The following is a 25,952-nucleotide window of genomic DNA, read 5'->3' as shown; positions in this document are numbered from 1 at the left end:
TGGTTTTACAGACGAGATGCCGAAGCCTGGAGCCTGCTTGGCTGTGTGAGGTGCCCGGTTAATGAGTATGGCTCCCAGCCCGTCTGAGATGGGACCCTCCTGGTGCTCTGGAAGCAGGGAGTGCTAACGGAAGGATAGCCCTCAAGGGCTCCCCACCTGAAGGCTCCTCAAAGGTGCCCACAGTGGACCAGCCAGCCCCCGTGTCCCATGCAGCAACAGAGCTGGCTACAGGCCCTGCCTGCTTGGCTGCCTGACGCCTGATGGCCGTGTGGCACCCGGCACACTCTTTCCTCCCCAGCTCACGTGCTCAGCCTGAGCTGATCGCACCAGTTTAGGTTTGCACAGCCTGTCAGGAACACTCTGAGTGTGGAGGTGTGTTTACTACAAAGCAGTTTCTTATCCCCTTCAGAACACAAGAAAATCTAGGAAATACTGTGTTGCTCTTACGTATGATCATAGTGGTGTTCAGCATCATAACACTGGGATTGGGAAAAACCCAGCTGTGTAAAAACTAATCGGTGACATTTTGATCACTGTGGAAGCCAGCTGAAGGGATATAGAGTTCGTTTACTATCTTCTCAATTTTTATGTGTGTTTGGAAAGTTCCAGAAGGAGAAGAGTAAAAAACAGAAAAGAGAGAGATGGATGAACTCTGTTCTTTTAACTCCTGTACTCCTCAGGCTGAGCCCCAAACTCCTCCTCCCAGGAAAGGGTCCAGGAGGCCAAGGTCACTGCAGACCTCCCTGTGGCTGAGACCATCTGGCCTGTCTCCCACTGTTCTAGAAAGCTCTCTACCCCTTTCCCTCAACCCCCTTTCTTTGATGTCTTTGGGACCAGCCTCTCCTGGGCTTTTCCTGCCCTCTTCCCCAGCAATTTTTTCTCCACCTTCTCTTTGGACCTCCTGCCTCAACAAGGCCTCTAAATGTCTTTCTTCCCCAGTCGCCAGGCCTTGGTTTGACATGTTTTTTGTTTGTTTGTTTGTTTGTTTGTTTTTGAGATGGAGTCTTGCTCTGTTTGCCTAGGCAGGAGTGCAGTGGTGCGATCTCAGCCCACTGCAACCTCCATCTCCTGAGTTCAAGCGATTCTCACGCCTCAGCCTCCCAAGTAGCTGGGATTACAGGTGCGCACCACCACACCTGCCTAATTTTTGTATTTTTAGTAGAGACGGTGTTTTGCCACGTTGGCTAGGCTGGTCTTGAACTCCTGACCTGAAGAGATCCACCCGCCTTGGCCTCCCAAAATGCTGGGATTACAGGCATGAGCCACCGCGCCCGGCCAGCTTTGTCTTTTCACATTCCACACTCTCACCTGCTCCCCCGACTTCACCCACCTCCCAGACCCATGTCTCCTGCCCAGACTGCAAGCCTCAGTGCAGGGTCCCAGCACCCACCTGCTTGGTGGGCCTTGTCACCTGGTGCTCCTCAAGCACAAGCACCCCACACATCTTGTCCACCCTGGAGTTCACCAGCTTCCTACACCAAACCGGCCCTCCTTCCCTCCCTCACTCCAGTGATGGGGTGCTTAGCTTTCCTAGCAGGGACCCCAGAGTTATTCTTAATCCCCTCCCTCATCCACGTCTCTCACACATCTGCCACTCCTGCCAGCCATCCTTCCAACACCTCTTCCATCTGTCTCCTCTGCCCTGTTCTCACAGATGCTGATTTAGCCTGCACTTAGCTCATCCGCCTGCGCTGGACCACCGCAGTGGCCCCCAGCAGTCCCCTTCCCTTGGCCGGCTTTGTCCCACCAAACAAATCACATGGGATCACCTGTAATATTGCAAGACTGGGATGGCTCAGAGTAAGGGCCAGTCCTGGCAAGACACAAGGCACTGTGTAAACTGAGTACAGACTCCTGCACAGCACCCCTGCAGCCGCACCTGAGCCTCACCACAGTGCCTGGGGCATATGCATAGGGCAGCTGGGAGTTCTCGCAAACAACTGGGGGGCCTTCTGACCTCCCTGCCTTTGCTCATACCTGTTTCAATGTTCTTTGAACCGTCTGCTGCCTTCTTACTGTGATGAGGTCCTTCTTACACTTAAAGAAGCAGCTCAAACCTCATTGCCCGTCTGTAACATTCCAGCTTGCAAGGCTGGAACCTTATCTGTTTGAATTTGCCCCACTGGTGCCTGATACATAATACCAGCTAGAAGGTGCTTGTAGAAGTGAATTTTTTTTTTTTTTTTTTTTTTTTTTTTTAGACAGAGTCTTGCTCTCTCACCCAGGCTGGAGTGCAGTGGTGCGATCTCGGCTCACTGCAACCTCCACTCCTGGGTTCAAGCGATTCTCCTGCCTCAGCCTCCTGAGTAGCTGGGACTACAGGCGCCCGCCACCACACCAGGCTAAATTTTTGTATTTTTAGTAGAGACAGGGTTTCACCGTGTTGGCCAGGTTGGTCTCGATCTCCTGACCTCATGATCTGCCCACCTTGGCCTCCCAAAGTGCTGGGATTACAGGCATGAGCCACTGCGCCCAGCCTTTAATGAATTGAATATTTTAAAAAATATCAGTCTTTAATACCAAACCATAAAATCCAAATGGCAGTTGCATTCATTTCCTATTGTTGCTGTAACAAATGGCCACAAACCGAGTGGCTTAACACCACACCACTTGATTCTTTTCCGTTTCTGGAGGTCAGAAGTGTCAAATCCCAATGTTGGCCGGGCTGTGTTTCTTCCAGGGGCTCTCGGGGAGAGTCCGTTTTCTTGCCTTTTCCAGCTTCTCGAGGCTGCCTACATTCCTTGGCCCCTGCCTCCTGTTCTTTCCCTTAAGAGGAAAGTGCCTCCCGCCTTCCCTTGTGAATTTGCTGGGCCCACCCAGATAGTCCAGAGTAACATCCCCGTCTCAGGATCCTTCGTTGATCACATCCGCCAAGCCCCTGTTGGCATGTAAGGAACATAGCCACAGGTTCCTGGGATGTGGAGAGGGATCATGACTCTCCCGCAGCAGCCCTTTTCAGAAGTCAAGTGCCGAAAAGGCAGGCTTCTCACACAGGCAAGTGATGCTTGGATTTCGTCTTAAATCAATGAAATTCGATCTCTTGTATATTTCATTGTCCGTAGATGAAGTCGCTCCACTGGTCTGTGCTCTAGGCCTGAAAGAAAGGCCTCACTGCCTCTTACAGATCTCCGTGTTTAGGGACTCGGGATATGTTACATGAGAGTGAAATGGGAAATGCACAGATCTCTTGACCTCTGCAGTGAGGAGAAGACACCTGTTTCATCCTGGGAAGCGATGAAGCCTCTGGAGGGTTAGTTACCGGACTCACCCACTGTCATGGACTGACAGATTGCTGCCTCCCTTATCTATTAGCCTCTACCTTGGAGGAAACAACAAAAGATAAGGCTTTAAAAAAAAAAAAAAAAAAGTGAGAATTCCTCCCAAAAAAAGCCTGAGGCTGCTGAGTTTCTCCCTGGGGAAGCTGTGGGTTCCAGATGGTTGCCCTTAAGGCATCAGTCACCTTGCTCTGCGCCAGAGGAAAATGAAGATTAATAATCATAGTTTTTTAAAGTTAAGCCTAAAAGGCTGCCTATGAAAGAACCAAGGCACAGAGGGCACAAAGCCGAAGTTTAATAGGAATAATCCATCGCTTATTGACCAGGGCCTGTTCATCTGCCATGTCGGTAACCTTGGGATGTTGCACGCTGGGGCCTGCCAGCCACCATGGAGAGGCTGATGGATCTTGGAAGCTCCTACCAGAGAATGTCAGAGCCGGGGAGGGACTTGGAAATCATGTTTTTCAACCCCTTCACTTAAAGATGAGGTTAAATTCCATGCCCAGGGTTGTATAGCTAAGTGGAAGCAGGGCTGAGACTCGAATGTGGGTGGCCAGAATCTCAATGCCTGGCCCTTCTGGCTGCTGCTGTCTCTTAGAGGACAGACACAGGTGACACCTGTAACAGTAACTACAAAAGATATGATATAATGACCTCTTTGTAGCACAGAATGTAAATACCGTGGGCACTTTGATACAAGCAGGGTCCTGGGGGCCAGAGGACCAGGCAGACCGTTGAGCTGGGCTAGGCTGAGTAGATGGGCATGCGCTGGACAGTGTGGGGAGGGCCACTGGCCACCACGTGAGGGAAGACACCACTACGAGCAGACACCGAGACCCACCTCTTCTGGAGCAGCGGGGAATGCCGCGCAGTGGGAGGAACGTGCTGGAAAGTTGGTGGGACAAATTTTGGAACTCTTAAAATCCACCAAGAGGTTTTTGGACTTGTGTGGTTGACCACAGGGAGCTTTGGGGAGACTTGGCCTCAGGAAGATGGTGGCTGCATATGGAAGTTGGAAGGATTGGAGTTGTGTGCCGGGAGACGTGGTGTATTTCTGAAGGACCCTCTAGGGAGGAGAACCAGAAGCAAGGCATCCCTTGAGTGTGATCTCCAAAAGGGATGTCTTCTGTCCATTTCTTATGTGTTGCCTTGATGGTGGTTGAGGCTGGATGGGAAGGCCACAGTGTGGAGAAGACTGTGCTCACCCCTCAAAGTCTCGGCCCAGCGCCTTGCCCCAACCCACCCCCGAGCCCAGTCGTGGAACCCGTTCAGGACTGAGCGAGGGCCGACTTTCCCAACAGGAAGGAGGGATGTGTGCCGCAGGCCCACACTTCTACTCAGCCCGCAAACATGTATTAGTACCGGTGATACGCCAGGCCTGGACTAGACGCTGGGATGAGTTAGGCACAGTCGTCTTCATGGAGCTGCAGAGTGTTGAGGAGAAGACACTCAGACACTTGCTGTGCCCCCGTGTATGTACTGTGTGTGCGAGGAACCTTCCAGGCTCTCACCCATCTTCAGCTGAGTCCTGGCAAGGGGATGGAGATGGCCTGAGCACAGGCAGGGAGGCGAAGAGCAGCTTAGAATGGCTGTGTGGTGAGGGGGCTGGAAATGGAGGGATGGATGCCAGAAATTTCCAGGAGGTGAAACAGGACGAACGTGGGGATTGGGTGAGGCAGGGGGAGTCCGGTTCTAGCATGGAGGACACTGAGCTAGAACATGAGGAAGCAGGAGTAGGTTGGGAGGAGAAATGTTGGGGTCATGTGTGGATTGCCTGTGATTAAAGCATCATGGGGCAGCCAGGTGAGGTGCTGCTGAGCTGGAGCCTGGGCTTAGGGAGCCCCACTGCAGGGCTGCCTGGGGCATGGCAAGGTGAGGTTGCAAGGCAGGGTTTTCTGGCCAGACCTTCACAATGGCCAGTTGCCTGCCATGGTAAATCCCTGTCCCTTCCCAAGGCCGCCAAGGCTATCTGGGGAAAATATCCATCATAGTCTATGAAAAGGCTGCCAGGTCTTACCTTAAGAGAAATAATTTAAAAATTCCTCTATAGTTATATCTCCAGACAGTATCCTGGCTTAGCATCAGATGCAAATAAATCACTGTGATCCATTCCTGGATGGGTAAAGCTGGGTTTATATATATATATAACACACACACACGTAAAAACACTTTCACACACACACACACAAACACACACACACATGTAAAAACACTTTCGTCTTTGAACCGCTGTCCTCCAATGTTGACATTGAGAAATATAGTAGTATCGCATGGTTCTTTTGAAGCCAAGTAATGTCACAGTCAGTATCCTTTTTATCAGTAGAACAAATGCGAACACTCAACGTCAGCTGCGTGCTCACCAAGGTGTCTGAGCAAGCAATAAATAATGCGCCGCCGCTGCCGTCGCTCTGAGATTTGGAGTCTGAGACGTGTTTAAAACAAAGGCCTTTGATAGGACTGCAGTCCATGGTGTCTCTTTGTGTTCTGACATTCCCTGTGATTGCCCTTCAACTGTCTCAGTCAGCTGTAGGCTGGTCCATTGTTTGTGCACATGTTTATACATCAGAGCCTATTGTTTGCTTCCGCTGCGCCACTGTCTGTCATTATATCATCATGCGATTCATGTGCTCCTCAAGCCTTTCTGTTTTCTAATCATAACACTGGTTATTACACTAGATAGAAGGGTTCTGTGAAATTCAGTTTTCACTAAGGGTTGTTAGAGATTCCAAGAGTTCAACAGACTGGGTTTTGAAGTTACGTTTTTAGTTTGTTTGTTTGTTTTCAGAGGGAGTTTCGCCCTTGTCACCCAGGCTGGAGTGCAGTGGCACAGTCTTGGCTCACTGTAACCTCTGCCTCCCGGGCTGTTCAAGCGATTCTCCTGCCTCAGCCTCCCGAGTTGCTGGGATTACAGGCGCCGGCCACCACACCCAGCTAATTTTTTGTATTTTTAGTAGAGATGGGGTTTCACTGTGTTGGCCAGGCTGGTCTCCAACTCCTGACCTCAGGTGATCCACCCACCTCAGCCTCCCAGTGCTGGGATTACAGGCGTGAGCCACCACGCCCATCCTTTGTAAAAAAATTTTTAGAGGCTAAGTCTTGCTCTGTTAGCCAGTCTGGAGTGCAGTGGTACGATTATAGCTCACTGCAACCTCAAACTCCTGGGCTCAAGCAGTTCTCCCACCTCACCCTCCAGAATAGCTGGGACTACAGATACATGCCACTGCACCTGGCGTTTTTTGTTTGTTTGTTTGTTTTTGACAGTGGTTTCACTGTGTTGCCTGGTTCGAGAGCTGGTCTCAAACTTCTGGCCTCAAACAAGTCTTATCTTGGTCTCTCAAAATGTTGGGGTTACAGATGTGAGCCACTGCGCCTAGCCCACATTGTAGGTGTTTTACTCAGTAAATGAATTTCTAATTGTCATAAAACTATATGTTAGGAAGCTGTTGAAATTTAATTTTTCCTTTAATCATTGCATACATTGTTGACCATTGACACGCTGGCTGCTAGCTCAGTTAACTTCATAACTAAAGTATATGTTGGTAATCAGCTTGTCTTACTAATGTACTGATACATTTTGCTTGCACAGGGATTTTGCTTATGTAGCAAGAGATAAAGATACAAGAATTTTGAAATGTCATGTATTTCGATGTGACACACCAGCAAAAGCCATCGCCACAAGTCTCCACGAGATCTGCTCCAAGGTAAGGCAGGTCAGGGCAGTATGGGCCGCCTCTCTCTTTTTTTCTTACTGCATAAAGGGATGTGGAAGGGCGGAGGAGTGGGCACATTGACCTGCAGTTGAGCTCAGGGAGAAGCAGGCAGATTGTTCAGCCAGAGTCATTAAAGTATTCTTGCTGCGGGGCAGGCATCGCTGTAAGTAGTACTCCATCTACACAAAATGAATGGAACCATAGTCCCTCCTGCAGCCTGGAAACGTATATATCTCAGGTAGGCAAAACAATGGCAGAGATACATACACCCCAGAAAACTGGGAAAAGGAGTCAAAGCGGATTTTCCAGGGGCAGGGCCGTCTGACCTGAGAGTGAATGTGGGTAGAGAAAAAGGCTACAAGAAAGGAGGTGGCAAGAAACCATCCGGGGTTTCTGCAAATGCAGGGAGCTGGGGGTTGCCGTTAACACACACCGACTTCCTGAGGACACACAGTGGCTCATAGAAGCTCCCTGTCCAGCTGGGAGGCAAGACTGTGGTCTCATGCTAGTGAGGGTCCTGCGTCCTTAACCAGAGTCACAGAGCCTCAGAATGAGAACAAACAGTCTGGCGTCACCAGTCTAGCCTCTGCCTCCCACCAGCATAACAGCCCCCTTGCAGACATCCCCCCACCCTCTGCCCTGCCCTCCCATGGACTCCCACAGATGGAGTCTCTTACTTTTCAGGAGGTGGTTCTATTACCGAGCAGCTCTGGCTGTTACAGATTTCTTCTTTATGTTGACCCGAAATCTTCCTCTTGGAACCTCCAGGTACTGACCGGAGATCTGCCATCTGTAGCAGCAGAGAAAGGTCCCCCCATTCTCTTTGCTGGCCAGCTCTTCAGACACTTGAAGCCTTGCTGTGTTTCACCATGTGTTGTGTGTTTTAGAGGCGCTGGACAAGCATCTGTCATTGAGTCTTCTTGCCCCTGACTTCCTCCCTCTCCAGATCCCCCACCCCCGTCTCTGCAGCCACTTTTGGGTCGCATGGCTATTCCAGGTCCCTAACCATCGTCTTCTGGGCACATTCTGGTTGGATCTCCCAGATGAACACAGTATTCCAAAAGTGAGCAGAGAGCAGACCAGGGCCAGGGGCTGTTCTGTCCTTTGACCGCCAAGGATACACTATTGTGGTGCTCGATGTTCTTGGCAACCACATCACCCCGATTTCTCTTCACATGGTCGCAGCTGAACCCCCAAGACACTGGCACAAGCTTCTTTCAGCCAGCCCTTTCCGTGCCCCAGACTTGGTTAATTTCTTGAATTTAAATGCAGAATTTTGCCATCCCCTCTGTTGAATGTCACCTTTCTGATTCAGGCTGACATCATAACCCAGCCTCATTCCCACAATTCCTGCTGAGCCGTCAAGACCCAACCCAGGCCAGGGGTTGGCCCAGCCTGTTACCTGAGCAGGAGGTGCAAGCCATGGTGCCTGAGGGAGGGGCAGGGGCAGGGAGCTGTCCCCAGCCTCAGAATGGAAGAGCGCCCCAGTCTGCTGCTCTGACTCCCATGATGGGGACATGCAGGATGGGCACTGGTCTTGAGATCACCACATTTATTCCAGCCCGTGTTCACATTCTTGCATTGATGAGACTGGGGTGTTGCTGCCGTTTGCAGCATTGCAGACTGCTCCCTGGATTTCATTTCTCATCCATTCATGCAACACATAGAATGGAATGCCATTTATGTGCCAGGCACTATCAAAGGCACTGGGGAGAGGGCAATGACCAAAACAGAAAAAAAAAAGTCCTTGCCCTTATGGAGCTTATATTCTGGCGTAAAGCCCTCAGAACATGGCCTGGCACAGAATAAGTGAACAAGCAGGAAACGCTTGATTTTATTCTTGTCGGCAGCCCTCTTGCTCGCTGCCCTGGGCACGGATCTGGAGATAGGCAGAGTGGAGGTCTGCGATGGAAATGACTTTCACTCCACTTGGAATGGAAAACTTAGTCTGGGAATGAAGATCCGAGTTACTTTTGGGGTCACTAAAGGGTGGGCTTCTTTCAGTCCCTAAACCCACAGCACTGTATGTAACTGGTGGAGAGCAGGAGTATAAAGTGCTTTACTCTTAAGTAAAGCAGACATCAGTGTCCCTTACAGAAGAGAACCAATTTAGAGCAGTTTGAGGGCAACAGCAAAAATGGCAGGTGTATTAGTCGGTTTTTATGCTGCTAATAAAGACATACCCAAGACTGGGTAATTTATAAAGAAAAAGAAGTTTAATGAACTCACAGTTCCATGTGGCTGGTGAGGCCTCACAATCATGGTGGAAGGTGAAAGGCACGTCTTACATGGCAGCAGGCAAGAGAGAATCAGAGCCAAGCAAAAGGGGAAACCGCTTATCAAACCATCAGCTCTTGGGGGACTTATTCACCACCATGAGAACAGTATGGGGGAAAACTGCCCCTATGATTCAGTTATCTCCACCAGGTCCCTCCCATAACACATCGGAATTAAGGGAGCTACAATTCAAGATGAGATTTGGGTGAGGACACAGCCAAAGCATGTCAGCAGGGAACATTTCTGAGCACTTAATGCTGTTTAGGCCTTCGCTGTGCTTGACACACTCATGTGATCCTCAGAACTACCATCTGAGACAAATACTATTATCGCCTCCATGTGCAGTCGAGACACAGGAGGTCAAAGGTCAAGGTCACATAGCTAGTAAGTGGCAAAGGTGCAGTTTGAACCCATGTACTCTGTCTTCAAAGGGTGGCATTTGGAAGCACTGGAAGAAGCCATTGCTGTGGCTGCCACTGGCCACTGTGGGCCGGCAGGGTCCATGCAAGACCAGGGAGACTTGTTTGAGTTGTTTCTAGTAGAGGTGGGAGCCTGGTGAATGGAAAAAGTCCATTCCAAGCAATCAGGAGACTGCTACTCTGAGGAATAGTTTTTCACCTATCATCCCCAGAGAAAATGAGCAGAATTCCTCAACAAAATATGTCGCCCAGAGATACAGGGGTGGGACTTCAGGCAATAGACTAAAGCTGATCTAACTTGGAAGTGAAGTCAACCTAGACACTTTACGGGCTGGAATAGCTGAAGACATGGGGGCTTGAACCCACGCTCCAAAGCTGTGCTTTTTCTTTTTTTTTTTTTTTTTTTTGAATTGGAGTCTCGCTCTGTCGCCCAGGATGGAGTGCAGTGGCACAATCTCGGCTCACTGCAAGCTCCGCCTCCCGGGTTCACGCCATTCTCCTGCCTCAGCCTCCCCAGTAGCTGGGACTACAGGCGCCCGACACTGCGCCCGGCTAATTTTTTGTACTTTTAGTAGAGACGGGGTTTCACCATGTTAGCCAGGATGGTCTCGATCTCCTGACCTCGTGATCCACCCGCCTCGGCCTCCCAAAGTGCTGGGATTACAGGCGTGAGCCACCGCGCCCGGCCCAAGCTGTGCTTTTTCCCCCTTAGATTATGGCTGAACGGAAGAACGCCAAAGCGCTGGCCTGCAGCTCCTTACAGGAAAGGGCCAATGTGAACCTCGACGTCCCTTTGCAAGGTAAGTCAGTGGCACCTCCTGTCTTCATTATGGCCCTGTCCCTTCTGGTCCAGGACTGAAGGCTCTCAGATGGTTCTCTGGTATTTCAAGTCTCCTTAAAGAGCACACTCAACTCAGTGAGCACAAGTTGAGCCCGCACGCTGGGTCCCACAGAGGCACAGAGTTGATTTTGCATCACTAGGGTTAGGCACAAAGCCAGGATGAGTTTTGTTGTTATTGGACAAGATTAAAGAATATTGTCTTTAGTTTTTGCCTTTGTTTTCATTTTGTTTTGTATTTTATGTTCTTTGTTTTAAGAATACTGTCTTCATATTATAATTCATGTACAGCCTGGGATAAGGACCCTGGCTGGTTTAAAAACACGTGGGTTGGGCTGGTCTGAAAGTAGTGAGTTACCTCAGTTGATGGTTCAGCCAGTTACAGATCGACCTCCTTGTCCTCCTCGTTCTCCCCTTCCCACTGCTATACTTGACTAATCTTAAAAAAAGAAAACGTGGGCCAGGCGCGGTGGTTCATATCTGTAATCCCAGCACTTTGGGAGGCTGAGGTGGGTGGATTGCCCGAGCTTAGGAGTTCAAGACCAGCCTGTGCAACACGGTGAAACCCCATCTCTCCTAAAATACAAAAAATTAGCCAGATATGGCAGCGTGCACCTGTAGAATTGCTAGAACCCAGGAGGTGGAGGTTGCAGTGAGCCAAGATAGCACCACTGCACTCCAGCCTGGGCAACAGAGCGAGACTCTTGTCTCTAAAAAAAAAAAAAGAGAAAGAAAAAATGTGGGTGGATTACTGGGGGAACTCAGTTATCTTCCTGTGCCTCTGATTGTGCCCTTTGAGGTTACATTTTTTCTGGGCATCAACCACACCTAATTAAATAGGACACCAAAAGCTGCTACTTAATATACATAAAAGAGACAGTAGCAGCTTTAACACATAGATGCCACTTCCTGCTTTCAAATGCATTCCTATCTTGAAAGTTGAACAGGATTTTGACAGAGCCCCAATATCTGGAGTAATGCTGCTCTTGTAGAATAGTTGTTACATTTACATCCAGAAACATTGGGTGTTATGGCACAGGGCGTGTCCTGAGCATTCAGATGACGCAGAGCCACGGCTATTGTGTACATGTGTGTTGGAACCACTGAGAAAGATGTGTTGCTTTTGTTCCCTGTAGTAGATTTTCCAACACCAAAGACTGAGCTGGTCCAGAAGTTCCACGTGCAGTACTTGGGCATGTTACCTGTAGACAAACCAGTCGGTATGTGAAACGTTTATTGTCTTTCCACTTTGCAAGTGTGCGGGAGCTCACAGGAGGCGTTCGCCCTCCGAGGAGGGTGAGGTCTGCTCTTTACTCTCACGCCTTGTCTTGAATCAAACTGTCACACTGTCACCTGCCAGAGAACATAAATGGTCCTGATCAAAAGATCAGTAGAGGGACAGGCCCCGCTGCTTTGACCTGTCATCCCCAGCATGCAGGACTTTAGCAATACAGACGTGGATTTCTTGTTTACCCAGTAGTCCAGAGCTGTGTGACCCAGGGCCGTGGAAGAGCTCTGCTGCTCTGAAACGAGGCCTCCATCTCTGAGGCCAGGGCACCTGCTTCGTGTCTCGTTAGCTGGCAGGCCAGCAGAAAGGACTGCGGAGGCTTCATGCTGTCAAGGAGTGACACAGTAGTGGCACACACAGCATTCAGCTCACATGCCAGGGGCAGAGTGTAGTTGCTGGGCTATACCAAGCCAAAAAGAGACTAGGAGATGGAGCCTTCACCAGGGCTAAAAAAGGCTGTGGAGAAATCGCAAGCCACATACACTGCCAAGGGGGCTGCAAGATGGTGCAGCTGCTTTGGAAAACAGTCTGGCATTCTTCAGAAGGTGAAACATAGTTACTTTAGACCCAGCAACTCAGTTCCTAGGCGTAGACCCAAGAGAAATGAAAACACTTGTACATACAAAAACGTGTCTGCAAATGTTCACAGCAGAATTATTGATGAGAGTCAAAAAGTGAAACAACCCAAATGTCCTGACAAATCAACTGACAATTAGATAAATAAGATGTGATACTTCCATACAGTGGAATTTTATTTGGCAATAAAAAGGAGTGAAGGACTGAAGTGCGCTCTAGCGTGGATGAAGCCTGAAAACATGCTATGAGGGAAGTCAGTCCCAAAAGACTGCATACTGTGTGATTCCGTTCATATGAAACGCCCAAAATAGGCAGAGCTCTAGCATCAGAAAGTAGGTAAGGGTTGCCTTGGTCTAGGGGGCTGGGGAGTGGGGGGGAAATGGAGAATGACCCCTACCAGGTACGGGGTTTCTCTTTGGGGTGATGAAACTGTTCTAAAATTGATTATGGTAGGTCTAGCATGGTGGCTCACACCTGTAATCTCAGCACTTTGGGAAGCCAAGGCAGGTGGATTGCTTGAGCCCAGAAGTTCAAGACCGGCCCAGGCAACATGGCAAAACCTCATCTCTACAAAAAAAAATTCAAAAAATTAGCTGGGCATGGTGGCATGTACCTGTAGTCCCAGCTACTCCAGAGGCCGAGTGGGAAGATCATCTGAGCCTGGGAGGCCGAGGCTACAGCGAGCCGTGATTGTACCACTGCACTCCAGCCTGGGTGACAGAGCAACACCCTGTCTCAAAAAAAAATTGATGATGGTGATGGGTGCACTCTGTGAATGTGGTAAAATCCACTGGATTGCACACTTTACACGAGTGAATTGCATGTGAATGATACCTCAATAAAGCTGTCACTCCCACCCCTATCCCCCAGAAAAACTGTGGGAACAGCTAGCAGAAGGGCCCTACTGAATGGGGGGATCCACTGTAAAGGTGCCATCAAGAGACAGCGAGGGTGGGGAGAGGCTGAAGGGCCATGGTCTGCTTAGGTAGACAGCGTGTCAGGCACCAGGTCCCCGGAGCTTCTCCTGACTCTCCTCTCCTACTGAAAAGGCTGTTATTTCTTTTTTTTCTTTTTCTTTTTTTTTTTTTTTTTTTTTTTTTTTTGAGACAGAGTCTCACTCATATTTGCCCAGGCTGGAGGGTAGTGGTGCAATCTCAGCTCACTGCAACCTCCGCCTCCGGGGTTCAAGCAAGCATGTCCAGCTAATTTTTGTATTTTCAGTAGAGACAGGGTTTCACCGTGTTGGCCAGGCTGGTCTCAAACTCCTGACCTCAAATGATCCTGGCTCAGCCTCCCAAAGTGCTGAGGTTACAGGTGTGAGCCACTACGCCCGGCCAGAAGCTGGTATTTCATTCCTATTGAGCAAACATGAGAATGAAGTGTCCTGTCTATTAAAAAAAGATCAGTCTGGGCGTAGCTGTTATTGGTGATTTGGTCCCACATTTGAGTGTGGTAAGTGGCTTTAGGACACTTTAAATTATCCTTTTCTGTCCCCAGGAATGGACATTTTGAACAGTGCCATAGAAAATCTTATGACCTCATCCAACAAGGAGGACTGGCTGTCAGTGAACATGAACGTGGCCGATGCCACTGTGACTGTCATCAGTGAAAAGGTGAGAAGGAATCTTCGATGACATTGGCGTGTCTTATACAGTGAGTATAAGATACAGTGGTTTTCTGTGGAACTTAGGAACATAGTCAAGGCTGGAGTTGTGCATCCTTGTGATTAAGATGGCCTGCATTTGAAAGATTTGGCCCTTTGTCTGGGTCTAAATCTGTGCATACCTCTGTTTTCCTGTGGCCTGAGAAACTTCTCTTCTGGTGCTCCTGATTCTATCTTCCTCATGTGCCCCAGAGACAAATTGTTTGCTAGAGGTGACTGTGTGATGCTAGTAGTCGCTCACTCTCAGGGCGCCAGTATTGCCTGGGCTGTGTGATCTGGGGATGGGAAGCAGAAGATGCTTCCATTTGGGAGAGTCCTGTGACTATCAGTAGTAGAAGGAGCTATTGGTTGTCTTGAGAGAGGCTACATTAGCCTCAGCCCAAATTATCTCAGTTTCGTGGTTGAAGAAATTGAAGCACAGAGAGGCTAAGTCATTTGCCCAACGTCACACATTTGGAAACAATGGAATTAGGGTTTAAATCCAGGCAACCTGGCCCAGACTTGTGCCCACTTTTCTATTCTGCCTGTGTGAAGCACCTGCCAGGGAAAGACCACCAGTCATCAGCCTGCTCCACAGCTGCCCGGTTCACCCTGGAGAGAGGAGCAGGGTGCTCACTGCCTGCCTCCAGCTGGCCACGCTGAGCTCTCCTCACCTCTTCAAGCAGGTCCCGCCCTTCCCCACACCAGCATCATCACAAGCACCGCACCCTCCATGCTCCACCCTCTGCCTACCCGACCCTTACCCAGATTACCACCACAACCTCCTTCCTCTTGAGAAAACTTCCCGACCTCTCACACTAGTGTACTTTGCTCATTAAACACTCCCAAGGCACCAGAGTGAATATTTAATTAGTCAAGATGTTAATGATCCAAAAGTCAACATTTTGGATGTGTTTATTAATTCAAAACTTGCATATGGTTCTTGCAAAGGATGTGGTGTTCATCCCTGTGAGAAAGAATTCTGAACATTTCTTTACGCTGCCTCATGTGGATCCCAGATGGACACCAGTTTGCAAGAAAGAAAAGAAAAAAACAATCTGACAACTTTTTGTTGATTTGGCAGCTTTTTGTTTTATATGGTTTTAGATGGAAATGTGATTCAATGTGCTGTTTAGTTTGGGTAAGAATCACTGGACGAAGAAAGATACCGTGAATCCCTTTTTTCTGGTGCTCTGGGGGTTTACTTGGCCAAATGGGTTTTGGGCCACCGGGTGTCCTGTATTTGGGCTAGATGTAAGAAGTATGGATGGCACTGCTCCTCCCCACGGTGAACTCACAGCCACATGGCATAATGGAGAATGGGACACACATCACACCCCATGACAGCAGGGTAGCTCAGAGCAAGAATGACCTCCAGAACAGGGTAGCCATGCAGTGATGGCCTCTTCAGACATTTGGGCAAGGTTCCGCCTTTCGAGAAAAACACAGGTCCTTTCTGAATTCGGCCTGGCTATACTTTCTGAATGCCAGTTCCTGTGTGCTGCCACTCTGAGCTTGATCCTGGGATCTCCTGATTGGATGCTGCATAATGTCTCTTGCAGAATGAAGAGGAAGTCTTAGTGGAGTGTCGCGTGCGATTCCTGTCCTTCATGGGTGTTGGGAAGGATGTCCACACATTTGCCTTCATCATGGATACAGGGAACCAGCGCTTTGAGTGCCACGTTTTCTGGTGCGAGCCTAATGCTGGTAACGTGTCTGAGGCGGTGCAGGCCGCCTGCATGGTGAGTTATCCTGGTACAGGCTGTTGAGCCCTCCCACCTCTGCTCATCTCTAATATGCCATACATTAGAGCAGAATCACTCACGGAAATGAAAAAAGTCGAATCCCTAAAGTAATGCTTTACTTTATAATGCCGTCATTCCTAGGGCCAGAATCAGTTATGATAAACAGATTACATCTCCAAAGGCCAGAACTCCTGAAAGAAGTGGGGCCAGATAGAGGCTCCGATGAGTTTCATAACCACAAACTTGACAACGGTCAATCCTTGATCCCAAATCAATTTCATGTGTGAAATGTTGGTCATGCATGAGTTGGTACTGTTTGGGTTCAATTCAGTACTTTAAAAATCAATACATTGAATGACTTGTTTCCAGTGATTGGTTTCTGTACACTGTTCTTATATATTTTATTTGTATCTGTTAACTCAGTCCTTACGACAACTCTGTTAGGTAGTTGTTCTGTTTTATTTATGAGAAAATAGAGACTTCAGAGAAGTTAGAGAATGGGCCTCAGGGCTTGTTGTCAGTAAGTGACAGAGCCGAGCCTGGATTCAGCCCCAAGCTGCCAGGTGACAAAGTCAGGGCTCTTTACACCACATGGATACTTGGAAACAAACAAGAATCCCTCATTATTCCTTCAGCACGTGTACTTTGTGCCCCTCTTATGCCAGACACTGCAAAAGTTCTAATAAAAATGAGGGAACTGGGCCAGGGGCGGTGGCTCACGCCTGTAATCCCAACACTTTGGGAGGCTGAGGCAGGCAGATCACTTGAGGTCAGAAGTTCAAGACCAGCCTGACCAAATGGAGAAGCCCTGTCTCTACTAAAAATACAAAATTAGCCAGCGTGGTGGCGCATCCCTGTAATCCCAGTTACTCAGGAGGCTGAGGCAGGAGAATCACTTGAACCTGGGAGGCGGAGGTTGTGGTGAACCGAGATCGCGTCATTGCGCTCCAGCCTGGGCAACAAAAGGGAAACCCATCTCAAAAAAAAATGAGGGAGCTATGTGAGTGTGGGCACCAAAGCCTGTGAGCAGGTGTGTTCTAGCAGCAGCAGGTTGGGTGCTGGGCCCGAGTGGAAGGAGATGCGGTCCAGATCATGGCGGGCTTATGATGATGGCGTATGGGGGCCTGATTTTCTTCAGCAGGGATTGCTAAACTGGGGATTGAATTTATTGTATTTAGATTTTATTATTTATTTATTTATTTATTGAGATGAAGTTTTGCTTTTGTTGCCCAGGCTGGAGTGCAGTGGCGCGATCTCAGCTCACTGCAACCTTCGCCTCCTGGGTTTAAGTGATTCTCCTGCCTTAGCCTCCCAAATAGCTGGGATTACAGGCACCTGCCACCACGCCCGGCTAATTTTTTATATTTTTAGTAGAGACGGGGCTTCATCATGTTGTCCAGGCTGGTCTCAAACTCCTGACCTCAGGTGATCCACCCGCCTCAGCCTCACAAGTGCCGGGATTACTGGCATGAGCCACCGCACCCAGCCTGTATTTAGATTTTAGAAGAGTATCCAGCAAAAAAAGAAGACAACAAAGTAAAGGATAGGTTGGAGGAAGAAGGCTGAGGTGGCGATCAGCCAGGAGGCCAGTTACCTTCTACAGATGGGAGAGAGGAGGAGCGTCCACGCTAGGAGAGCAGCGTTGGGAACAAACAGGAACAGAGGCTTTGAGAGGCGCCAAGCTGCCTGGCTGGGGGAGGACTGCTGCCTGTGAAGGCCCTGGGCTTCATTTAATTGAGCCTCACACTTACAGGCTGAAATCTGGGGCATTCAGCATGACTGAGATACAGTCCTTGCATTGTAGAGCTCATGTATAGTGGGGGAGACACAGAAACCCAAACTCTGTTACAGTGTAGAAAATGCTGTAAATAAAAGTATGAGGATCTTCACTTTCAGCCGGGCATGGTGGCACATGCCTGTAGTCCCAGCTTCTGAGGAGGCTAAGGTGGGAGGATGGCTCAAACCCAGAAGGTTGAGGCGCAGTGAGCTATGATGGCACCACTGTAGTCCAGCCTGGGTGACAGAGACCCTGTCTCAAAAAAATAAATAAATAAGAAAAATAAGCATGAGACTGTGCTGGATTGAGAAGTAACTGGGAAGAAAAAGAAGTGGAGGCCCTAAAAGCAGATAACTTACAAAGTTTGCCAGTGAGGGGGAGCTTGAAGGGCAGCATTGGAGGGTTTGTTCATGTGTTTATTTCAGGACAGGAAAGGCCTGCCCCTTTTTTATTCTTTATTTTTTATTTTTTTAAGAGATGGGATCTTGCTATATTCCCCAGGTTGGTCTTGAACTCCTTCCTCCCTGGAACGGCAGGGGAACACCACCATGCCCAGCTAGGTTTTCTTTTGTGGAAAATGGTGGCAGATAAAGAGTCGAGGAGGCTGGTCACAGTAGCTCACGCCTGTAATCCCAATACTTTGGGAGGCTGAGGCGGGCGGATCACTTGAGGTCAGGAGGTTGAGACCAGCCTGGCCAACATGGTGAAACCCATCTCTACCAAAAAATAAAAAAATTAGCCGGGTGTGGTGGCATGTACCTGTAGTCCCAGCTACTCAGGGAGGCTGAGGTGAGAGGGTGACTTGAACTCGGGGGTGGAGGTTGCAGTGAGCTGAGATTGCACCACTGCACTTCAGCCTGGGTGAAAGAGTGAGACCCTGTCTCAAAAAAAAAAAAAAGAGAGAGAGAGAGCCAAGGGGAGGGACTTAGCCTATGAATTAGTTAGAGAGACCTTTTACTTTGAGATAATCCAGAAGATGCTAAGAACCAAGAATGGGTGGAGCTTAGGGAAGGGAAGGGAGTTCTCTGACTGCTCTCCCCACCCCCACCCCCGCCCCATACAGCACATTATCAGGTTATGAATGAAGGGAAAGTTTGCACCTGTAGTCCCAGCTACTCAGGAGGCTGAGATGAGAGGACCCCTTGAGCCTAGGAGTTCAAGTCCAGCCTGGGCAACATAAAAAGGCCCTATGTCTAACAAAAATGTTAAAAGGATGAGGTGGGAGAGCAGATTGCAAAGGTGGGGCACAGAAAAGAGCCATTTGACCTTTACCATTTGAAATAGAGCAGGAAGGTGGGAGAAGGGGAGGCCTGGCATTGAACGCTTGTTATCTGGTGTCACACTTACACCATCCTCTGTGAGACTGGCTAACTCCCTGCAAGAACTGTAGGGCCAGGATTCTAACTCAGACACCCTGAATATGCAGGAGCAGGGCTGGGGTTCAGGGGAGCAGGGACAGTAGAGTAGTCAGGTGAACCCACTGACCAGGTTCAGGGAGTTGATGAGATAAAGGAGATCTGTGAAGAAAATAGAAAATGGGAGATTTCAGCCAAGCGAAAATGGATGACAACTATTTCGGTATTTTATGAAATTGAAACAGATCATAGCAGATGGTTTTAGTCATAAAATGAATGGCTTTCAGACTTAATTATACGTTTTAAGTGATAACGACAATGAGTTTTATCTCTTGGCTACAGTTGGTTTTCTGATTCTCAATTCATTTTCCCTCTTGGAAACAACTTTTACTCATTTGCTTCCTATTTTAATTGTATCACTGCAACGAGTGGACACAGCTCAGCCAATCTAGTATAAGGCATACTAGTAAAATCAAACCATTCTTCCCTCCCACCCGCTCTGAATCCAGTGTTTCTAGCTCAGGGGCTTTCTTCTTGGTTCAAATCTGCATGATTCTCCATCTGAAATATCCATATGTGAATTTATACCATGTGAGTATCTATTGACACTAACGTTCTTTTGAATCTACTTAATTTTGAGGCATATTTTACAGCTGTGTGGTATAGGCCCAACAGAAGACATTTTGGCGAAATTTAGAATAGAACAGAGAGGGATCCTTTATGAATTCCAGCACTTAGGTGTGGTTTTGATTCACACTGGAGGTACATGACTACTGTTTGAAATTCCAAGTCCAGAGTCCCATGTTGCCATGTATAAATCCGTGCTTTCGATGTGTGTGGTTTGAGTTGGATGTGGGCCTAGTAAAATACCTTACACAGAGGAGACGTGTAATCAATCATCATATTTCATATGATTGATTTGAAAGGGGTTGTTTTGTGGCCTAAGGGGTATGATAGAACACTGTACCATATCCTTCCCCAAAGTCTTGCTTTTTACAGGGACATCAGCCTATTCCCTTACTAAAGAGCCTGTTAATATTTAAGTTGATTTTTTTTTAAAAAAAGCCATGGAATGACAGTCCTTCCTTGGTATACATGGGGCGGGGTGGGGGTGTTCTAGGACCTCTGAGTGTACCGAAATCCTACATATTCAGGTCCTGCAGAACCCACGCATAGGAGAAGTCTGCCCTCTGAATACTTGGGTTTTGCATACCGGGAATACTATTTTCAATCTGTGTTTGGTTGAAAAAAATCCTCATGTAAGTGAACCTGCACAGTTCAAACTCTGTTGTTCAAAGATCAGCTGCATTTTTTTATTATTATTTATTTATTTTGAGACAGGGTTCACTCCGTTGCCCAGGCTGGCGTGCAGTGGCCACGCTCACAGCTCACTGCAGCCTTGACCTCCCAGGCTGAAGCAATCCTCCCGCCTCAGCCTCCCAAGTAGCTGGAACCACAGGCATGTGCCACCACACCTGGCTAATTTTTGTATTTTTTGTAGAGACACGGTTTCACCGTGTTGCCCAGGCCGGTTTCAAACTCCTGGGCTCAAGTGATCCGCCTCTCTCGGCCTCCCAAAGTGCTAGGATTACAGGAGTGAAACACCATGACTGGCCAGGTCAACTGTATTTTAAAACGTTTGGATTAGAAAAAAAAATTTTTTTTGATAAATTTTAACTTTTTATCTAATCTTAAAGAATTAGTTATCTTCCCATTATGCAAAACCAGGTGGACCACATTGTTACATTTCTGAAGAACAGGAATTATCCCTGGTGCCAGTGCTAATGGATTTTTAAAAATTAATCCATAAAGATTTATTTAGACTTGTATGTACAATGTATCCTGAAATCTTAATACCTCATCTTTGTAATTAAAACAGGAAATAGGGAAGGAAACAAACATTTTTGAATGCCTTCTGTGTTGCTAGGCCTATTTCAGGCATTCCACAAGCATTACAAATATTACTTATTTAATCATAACACCCTCTGTAAACAGTCCTTTCTTCAGCCATTTTACAGTTGAAGAAACTGAGGCTCAGAGATTTAATAATTCGTCTGGGGTTCACAAGTGATAGACCTTAGATTCAAACTATGCCCTTTCTACTGTCTGTCAGTGCACCATGAGCACCTGCCTAGATTTGCATGTCTCTGATGAAAAGTGTAATTAACACAGTCTCTCCCAATCCTTTCTGGTTTCATTAGCTCATTGACTGTGAGGTGTATTCGTTGCGGACTATCAATATAGAGGACATGTGGCGGGTGGAAATGGATGGAAGGAAAGGGTGGCAAAAGCCAAAACCCCTTTGTTGAGCCTAATCTTTTAGGAGAATTTAAAGCACTCACATTCAGAAAAAAATAACTCTAACTAGGTCGTTAGCCTTTGGGAGTCAATGTATGGGTCATGACTTAAAGTCATGTTAAAGATGAAATAATATGTTGTTAATTACCTTAAAACACGTTTTGTTTTATTTCAGTTACGATATCAGAAGTGCTTGGTAGCCAGGCCGCCTTCTCAGAAAGTTCGACCACCTCCACCGCCAGCAGACTCAGTGACCAGAAGAGTCACAACCAATGTAAAACGAGGGGTCTTATCCCTCATTGACACTTTGAAACAGAAACGCCCTGTCACCGAAACGCCATAGCTGCACATGCGAAAGGACTCGGCTATTTACCTGAAGATTGACTAGCTACACTAAAGAAAATGAACTCCGCCATCTGACCTTCCATCCAGTTGCTGATGCTTTGTCTTCAGAGAATTTACCCTTAACCAAGCAGTGTTAGACAAGCATGTTCTCTCGTCCTGCCACCATCATATGATATGAAAAGAAGCATGAATAGTTTTTTTTGCTGTAAGTTACATCATGCGCAGTGGAAGGTCTTTTTCTTATTGTAAATATTGTGAACATAACTTCACACACACACACAGAAGAATGTGGCCACACCCCTCCTAGTGAACCAACGCTGCGTCCTTGGAATGAATGATGCGTGAGTTAGTTTCACTGTCTTCTTGGCTGGACCTGTCACAAGCAACCTTTAAGTCCTACAGCACCTTGCCCTGTTTTCAACATTGGAGTAGGCACTGCATAGCAGATACCACTGAATTGCTGTAAAAATAGGATGGCAAGTTTGTGTTTTAATTTTTCATAAAATTGAACCTGTTGGTTGACAAAATTGGCTGTTGGCATCAGTATAGAAACCAACTGGCAGCTTTCCCTGACAAGCTCTTTCTTTGACACATGGACACCATTTCATGTCTACAGCTGTTTGTGGGATGTTGGAAAAAAGTGAAACTTCAAAATTGATGAAAAACTAAATTTGAGGAATTAAAATCGAACAAAACATAGCCTTTCTTTTCAGATGGTTTTCAAACTGATTATTTTTAAAAGAGATTAATAAAATCATAATGCATTTTGGGTGGGACATATTTCAAACTTCTGCCTTATATTGTATGGTGCAGCTAGAGAATTATAGTTCACTATGGCCATTCTCTACATAAACATTAAGATGAAATACTCATCAGCCTTTCATCCTTAGTTTGAGAATTAGCTGATATGCAATTTGAAGTTGAGGAAATATCATTGATATTTCTATCATGCACGATTATTTTAGATTTCTACCACCGTGTTATTTTTGCTAGTCCATGTGCTAGAGGTAAACGTTCTGCTGGAATTCTGCATCCAGCTCTATCCCCCTCTGATGCTTTTTGCCCAGAAAGCTGTCTGTCCATCATGTATTGTCCATGGCAACAAATTACATTAGGTTGAACCTTTCCTTGATTTTATGTATTTAATATTAGAATTTGTTGGACTCAACTAGATATATTTTTAAATTTATATTTTTTCCATTTTACTTTGAAGATTTGAAATTTTCATATCCGAGCAAAGTCTACATAGGAGTAATGGACTATTTAACGTGTTTCCCAAAAACAGCATTTTCCTGCTCCTTTTTATGAGAAACTTAGCTATAAAGACATACAAATTTAGACTCTTGTTGACATTGTCGTTTTAAAAGGAAGTTGCTAAGGCGATCAGTCTCAATATTAGTCTTGTTTACTTCTTTTTAATGTCAACATTAACATTTACAACATCCAATTATAAAAGTAATGCTTTATGTTTATACACTGCTATGTACTTGTCAAAATGGTTTCCACATTCTTATCACATCTGAGCCTTACCAGGTAGAGAAGGTACTAAATACACTTCAGAAGTAAAAATATGAAGTACCAAGAGGCTAAACTCACTGGCCTAAGATCTCACCAAAGTTCATGAAAGAACCAGGACTAGGACCCACGGCTCCCAAAGCCTGTTCTTGCTGTGTTATGCTGCCTCCGTATCTGTCAGGAAGAGCCTTTCCAGAATGACTCTGGGCATATACTAAGAAGAGCAGGTATGGAAAGATCTATTGTCAGGCAATCTTAGAATTCCCTACACGAGTGGGAGAAAGATGTCCAAATTCCTTACGCAGTGGTATTAATGATGGTGCCATTGCCCTGTCTAAGTCCAGGACTGTTTTCCTACAGCGTGCCTCAAAAGTGTTGTAGAGGGCAGGATTCTACATTCACAGCCTGTTCCATCTACGAGATTTTCCAGATGCTACTTGTGGTAGAGACATTCCTAACTCATGGTACTTAGCCACCAGAGATCATGAGGGAATGAGTGGGTGGCTTTTCTACCTGCCATTCCCTCAGAATTCATGAGGGGTGGGGGACAGGGGGACTGGAATTGTCTTAGCACCCTAATGTTATGACAAAACTATGCTACTTTAGAAACGCAATCTATTTTTCACCAATTTATATACTACTGATCTGAAGTAACCAGTGCCATCATAAGAAATTACTGCATTAAGAAAATCCTTGCTGTGCCCTTTGAAAAGCTGTTCAGAAATCATTTACAGTGATCTTTCATCTTGGTCTCTGTAGTGAAACATTTTAGTGTGATACATTTCAAAATTCTACACAAATTACCCACTTTTATATTGGAAATCTCTACCAGAACCCCCTCTTCATTTTTTAAGGCATACATTTGCTTGTTTTCAAGATCAAGAATTCTGAGCTAGCTTTAAGTAGCAAACTGATTTATATATGCAATTATAGGATGCATTAAGATGAATGATAGCCTTTACATATTGAAAACTTTGCAGACATTTTGTTTTGAAAATGGCATTGTATAGTAAATGCAAATTAATTTTGTAAAATTATGTTAAAGAGTATGTTCAGACACTTTCTGCCATGGCCAAAAAGTATGTATGAAAGTATGTGTGTATTTGTTTGTGAAAGGATGCCAATGTTTTACCTGATATCTTAGTGACACTTCAGTTATCTATGCATTCTTTAGATCTGTGATTCGGTAAACAGGCAGCCATGTTCACGATGCCTTGTATGTCTTACCATATTTTTAATTAACCTGTTAAATACAGCTTAAAATATTTTTATTTTATTTATTCTATTTTTACTGAAATATACTGCATTATTGTGTTAATGTATTATCTTTCCTGGATATTATCTCCCAGTGTATCCAGATCTAAGTAATCTCAGTGAACTATACATTGCCTAAAAAGTGGTTTTGTAATGATTTGTAGTCACATTTCTATTGGGATATGTAGAAGAAAAGGCAAAATGCTTAAAGTTCCTTTTATTTTTTAAAAGCAGCTAGATAGACACAGACTTGCCACCTCATACATCTGCTCCTTGGCAACATCAAGGGGAACGACTAGCCAACACGCCTATGGCTAAAAACTTTCCTTTGCAGACTAAAGCACTGCTTGGTGCTTCGTTTTTCTACCCTTCACAACATGTGTGATTTCATCTAAGAGATATATACATGTCCACATGCCCTTTGTTTCCACCTGGATATAAGATCACTCATAGCTAATTAGGACCATTGTTTTTTGTTCATCTGTCTTGTTGCATGAAGGGACATTAGACCCATTTCCATTAAAATAAGTTCTTGGTGATAAACTGTGGCACTGCTACTTCTTTTTAAATTCACTTTATGATTTCAAGATGGACACTTGTAAGATGACTCGACACAAGGCCATTGCCTGGAAGCCCCAGAGCTTTCCTCCGTTTGTATAGCCCGTTCATGTCCCAGGCACTGCAACACAAACTCAAGATTTCACCATAACATGACAAGCATTTTCCTAACTAATATTAGCACAGTTTCACTAATAAGCCCCTTTGCTCTCTAGTTGGCCAGGCTTAACCTAATACACATCTAACGTGTGCCACATGGCCAGTAGAAAGTTTAACTTCAGCTTCAGGGCAAAGATGACCTGCTCACACCGTGTCAACGCAAGCAGTAGTTCCTGGCCTCCAGAGCAGCTTACTTCCCCTGAAAGAACGCTTTCTTTTCCTTTATGCCCTTTTCCTGTTGACCACTTTTATACATTTAAATGTAATTTGTTGTGAGAATAAATTTAGCTGCATAAAACGTTTGGCTCATTTATCTGACATCTTAGTCACATATACAAGGAATAGAAATAGGAACTCAGTGTCTCTAGTTATTTTTAAATTATTCTTACCTCAAACTTCTTAGAAATCACTTTAGTAATGGAGCATTTTGCTTTGATTAGCTACTACATATTTCTGCCTGGTAAGAACTAGGAAGTAACTTTAAATTTTGAGTAATCACCCCGTACTTAATTTGGTGATCAGGAAGGCCAGCTGGCCTTCCGGACATAGAAGCCTATTTAGTCACCAACTCGAGTCTTTTGTAAGCGGTCTTTCTAGGATTGTGATATTTCAGCACAAAGAAGTTTATCACTTCCTTTAAGAACCTGACATCAAAGAATAAAGAATAGAGGTGTACACACACTAAATCCAAAATGAAAGGTGACTAGACAAATCAGTTGAATCTGGGTTAGCTTAACTGTTAGGCGCAGGAAGGCAGATAAATAGAATTTAAAGTATGTCCCCACTTTTTGTTCATCTTACACTTCTGCAGTGGTTTCTCTCTAGGCAGTAACGAAGAAAATTTCATTACGGTTTCAGGCATTATATGGTGGTAAATAGTTTCAGATTAAAAATATAAGTTTGCTATTGGAGTATCTGAAT

The 25,952-nt window shown here is 46.2% G+C and overlaps 1 protein-coding gene across 23 annotated transcripts in view; it reads left to right on the top strand.

Annotated features, from left to right (window-relative positions):
- APBB2 (amyloid beta precursor protein binding family B member 2) overlaps nucleotides 1-25,329 on the top strand; it is a 398,765-nt gene extending 373,436 nt beyond the window's left edge. For 21 of the 23 annotated variants that reach the window (XM_063723212.1, XM_024245652.3, XM_063723215.1 and 18 more), the window contains 6 exons: nucleotides 6,862-6,976; nucleotides 10,394-10,481; nucleotides 11,656-11,739; nucleotides 13,881-13,996; nucleotides 15,588-15,767; nucleotides 21,376-24,857. In XM_063723212.1, coding sequence (XP_063579282.1) covers nucleotides 6,862-6,976; nucleotides 10,394-10,481; nucleotides 11,656-11,739; nucleotides 13,881-13,996; nucleotides 15,588-15,767; nucleotides 21,376-21,543 — 751 coding nt within the window. In that variant the 3' untranslated portion in view covers nucleotides 21,544-24,857. 23 annotated transcript variants of the gene reach the window in all.
- Nucleotides 25,330-25,952: the final 623 nt, after the last annotated feature.

The sequence above is a fragment of the Pongo abelii genome, chromosome 3 (assembly GCF_028885655.2).
Source record: "Pongo abelii isolate AG06213 chromosome 3, NHGRI_mPonAbe1-v2.0_pri, whole genome shotgun sequence".
Taxonomy (NCBI): domain Eukaryota; kingdom Metazoa; phylum Chordata; class Mammalia; order Primates; family Hominidae; genus Pongo; species Pongo abelii.
Note: the sequence above shows the minus strand (reverse complement) of the source record. Positions and strands in the feature narration are given on the sequence as shown.